The sequence below is a fragment of the Nicotiana tomentosiformis genome, chromosome 3 (assembly GCF_000390325.3).
Source record: "Nicotiana tomentosiformis chromosome 3, ASM39032v3, whole genome shotgun sequence".
Lineage (NCBI taxonomy): Eukaryota > Viridiplantae > Streptophyta > Magnoliopsida > Solanales > Solanaceae > Nicotiana > Nicotiana tomentosiformis.
Window position 1 is genome coordinate 104696208 of NC_090814.1, and position 3916 is coordinate 104700123.

General features: G+C 44.4%; 1 protein-coding gene across 1 annotated transcript; it reads right to left on the minus strand.

Moving 5' to 3' along the window:
* Positions 1-1399: 1399 nt before the first annotated feature.
* LOC138908288 (uncharacterized) lies at positions 1400-2567 on the minus strand. The gene is made up of 2 exons (XM_070198946.1): positions 2405-2567; positions 1400-2205 (listed from the first exon to the last, which is right to left on the minus strand). Exons 1-2 carry the CDS (start codon positions 2565-2567, stop codon positions 1400-1402), a joined length of 969 nt encoding a protein of 322 aa, XP_070055047.1.
* Positions 2568-3916: the final 1349 nt, after the last annotated feature.

Genomic DNA, 3916 nt, shown 5'->3' on the forward strand with positions numbered 1-3916 from the left:
CCTACATCTACCTCTCCGTAGGCCCTCCAATGTCAACCTCTCACACCTCCTCACCGGGGCGTCTGTGCTCCTCCTCCTCCTCACACGACCAAATAACCTAAGTCGTGCTTCCCGCATCTTGTCCTCAATAGGGGCCACACCCACCTTGTCATGAATAACCTCATTTCTAATCCTATCTAACCTGGTGTGCTCACACATCCATTTCAACATCCTCATCTCTACTACCTTTATCTTCTGGACATGAGCGATCTTGACTGGCCAACACTCAGCCCCATGCAACATCGTTAGTCTAACCACCACTCTATAGAACTTACCTTTAAGTTCTGGTTGCACCTTCTTATCACACAAACACTGGAAGCGAGTCTCCATTTCATCTATCCCGCCCCAATACGATGTGTGACATCTTCATCAATATCCCCATCCCCTTGAATAATAGACCCAAGGTACTTAAAATTTCCTCTCCCATTGATGACCTGCGAGTCCAGCTTCACCTCCCCTCCCCCCTTGAGTCTCACCACTAAACTTACACTCTAAGTATTCTGTCTTGGTCCTGCTCAACTTGAAACCTTTAGACTCCAGGGTCTGCCTCCATAACTCTAACTGCATGTCCACACCGCCTCACGTCTCATCAGTCAATACAATATCATCTGCAAATAGCATGCACCACGGCACCTCCCCTTGGATGTGGTGCATCAGTACGTCCATCGCCAGGGCAAACAAAAAAGGGCTGAGTGCCAACCCCTGATGCAACCCTATCATAACCGGAAAATGGTCTGAGTCCCCACCCACCGACCTCACTCGGGTCTTTTCTCCATCATATATGTCCTTAATCACCCTAACGTAGGCAACATGTACACCTATAGCCTCTAAATATCTCCACAAAACTTCCCTCAGAACTTTATCATATACCTTTTCTAAGTCGATGAACACCATATGCAAGTTTTTCTTCCGCTCCATATATTGTGCCATCAATCTCCTAACAAGGTGGATGGCTTCTGTAGTCGAACGTGCCATCATGAACCAGAACTGGTTCTCGAAAATAGACACACTCCTCTTCACCCTTAGCTCAACCACTCTCTCCCAGACTTTTATAGTATGGCTAAGCATCTTGATACCTCAATAGTTAATGCAATTTTAGATATCACCATTGTTCTTGTATACATGAACCATCATGATCCACCTCCACTCTTCGGGCATCTTTTTCGTTCTAAAAATGACATTAAATAACCTAGTGAGCCACTCCAAGCTTTCCTTGCCCGCACTCTTCCAAAACTCCACTGAGATTTCATCCGGCCCAGTCGTTTTGCCCCTGCTCATCTTACGCATAGCCCCCTCCACTTCATTAACTCTTATCCGCCTACAATACCCAAAGTCACCATGACACCCAGAGAGTTCCAAATCACCCAGTACAATGCTTCTCCCCTCCCCCCATCCCCCCATTCAAGAGACTATGGAAGTAGGTCTGCCATCTCTGACGGATAAGCCCCTCATCCAACAAAACTCTACCTTCTTCGTCCTTGATGCACTTCACTTGGTCCAAGTCACGAGTCTTCCTTTCTCGTGCCTTGGCTAACCTGAACAACCTCTTATCCCCACCTCGACCCTCGAGTTCCTCAAACAAATGACTAAAAGCTGCAGTCTTGGCCGCCGTAACTGCTAGCTTTGCCTCTTTTTTAGCCAACTTATATTGCTCCCTATTCTCCCTCTTCTCCTTTTCGTCTACACTTTCCACTAGCTTCAGATACGTCGCTTTCTTGGTTTCCACTTTTCCTTGCACCTCTCCATTCCACCACCAGTCTCCCTTGTGACCACCAGAGTAACCCTTTGAGACCCCTAATACCTCTCTCGCGGCTACCCTAATGCACTGCACAGTCGTGGTCCACATAGCGCTTGCATCCCCACTACTCCTCCAAACCCCCATAGTCAACAGCTTGACCCCCAACTCCTGCGCTTTAGCTTTTGTCAAGGCTCTCCACTTGATCATATGTTGGCTATACATCGCCCTCTTCCTCCTCGTCCTCGTGATCTTAAGGTCCATGACTATGAGCATATGAAGGTTCGAGAGGTTCTCACTCGGGATGACCTTGTAATCTGTGCAAAGACCTCTATCGTACCTCCTGCAGAGTAAATAATCAATCTGAGTCTCGGCCACTGAACTCTGGAAAGTGACCAAGTGCTCCCTCTTCTTTGGGAAACTTGAGTTTGCTATCACAAAATCAAATGCTCTAGCAAAGTCCAGCAGAGACGTTCCCCTCCATTTCTATCTCTAAAACCAAAGCCGCCACGCACATCATCATACCCCCCCCAGACGTCGCTCCAATGTGGCCATTGAAATCTCTTCCTATGAAAAGCTTCTCGGTATGCGGGATACCATGCACCATCTCATCCAAATCCTCCTAGAAACATCTCTTGACTTCTTCATCCAAGCCTGCTTGGGATGCGTACGCACTGATTATGTTCAAAGTAAAACCTCCAATAACTAGCTTAATAGTCATCACCCTGTCATTCACCCTCCTAACCTCCACCACTATTTCACGGAGGTCCTTATCAACCAAGATACCTACCATGTTCCTACCCCCACTCTCCCAAAATACCATAGTTTGAACCTGTCTACATCCCGCGCCTTATCTCCTACCCACCTAGTCTCCTGTACACAAGCTATATTAGTCTTTCTTTTCTCGAGAATCTTCGCTAACTCTACAGATTTTCAAGTCAAAGTTCCTATGTTCCAAGACCCCACTCTCAGCCTAGTAGCTCCCTTAGCCCTCTTACCCCCTTACCCCCTCCCCCACGATGACACCCCCAAGGACAAGACCTTACCCTACCATCGTATACCAAAAGACACTATAATCTAGGAGTCACTACGCAAGCACTATCCCGAAAACCAGCGACAAAAATAAAATGAATAACCGAAATATAATCTTCTATTAAAGGTCACAAAACAGGTGAAGAAATAAAATAAAGGAACTAACGAGAACTATAATCTATAACTAAAGGTAAGAAAAATAGGTGAAGAAATAAAATAAAGGCACTAAGGGGAACTATAATTTACAACTAAAAGTCAGAAAAACAGGTGAAGAAATACAATAAAAGAGCTAAATGGGACTATAATCTACAACTAAAGGTAAAAAAGAAAATATGCAAAACTAGAGCAGAACTACTAAGGGATATATTAAATAAAGATTCAAAATAAAGATGTAAACATGTAGATGATAATATAAACAAGTAGGCAAGGCTATCACTAATGCAATTATTTGACAATGCTAGGGCAAATACTAATTAAAGATTCAAGAACAAATAGGCAGGCAAGGAGATATAATTACGCTAAAATATCAAGACAAGAGAGGAACAATAGAACCTGGATTACAACCCTTGAAGTTAATGGAAATCTGGCCGGCGCTGATGGATTGCGATGAGCTGGCCGAGAGGGACAATTCAAGATATAAATTGCTTCAGCCACCAAGTTTTTAATGACCAAGTTCGTTCTTTCTGAAAATTGATTGCTCCTCCAAACTGTTATTGCCGGCCATAGGGAGTTCGATGTCGCCGGAGAAAGAGACGGGAAGGAACCTGCCGCAGAAAGATGGCTCAGGCCAAGAATGTGTAAAAACTAAAAAATGTGTATTTGGGTTCTCTCTTTTTTTGCCTTGAGTTTCTGTTTAACAGATGAATCAAAGAACGACTAAGAATTCTTGGCAATGGAGAAATAGAAAGAGAAGGTATGCGAAAATTGCAGGACCAAATGCGAAAATTTGCGAATATTTTCACCGAACGGAAAACTTCGAGATATTAATGACCCAAATCAAAGAACAAAGGTTGCAAAAATATCAAGCCGGGATCTGTAAGTTGTTGCCCAATTATGATGAATGCCAACTCGACCAGATCCCGATAGCTCATAACATCGAAGGAGATAGCC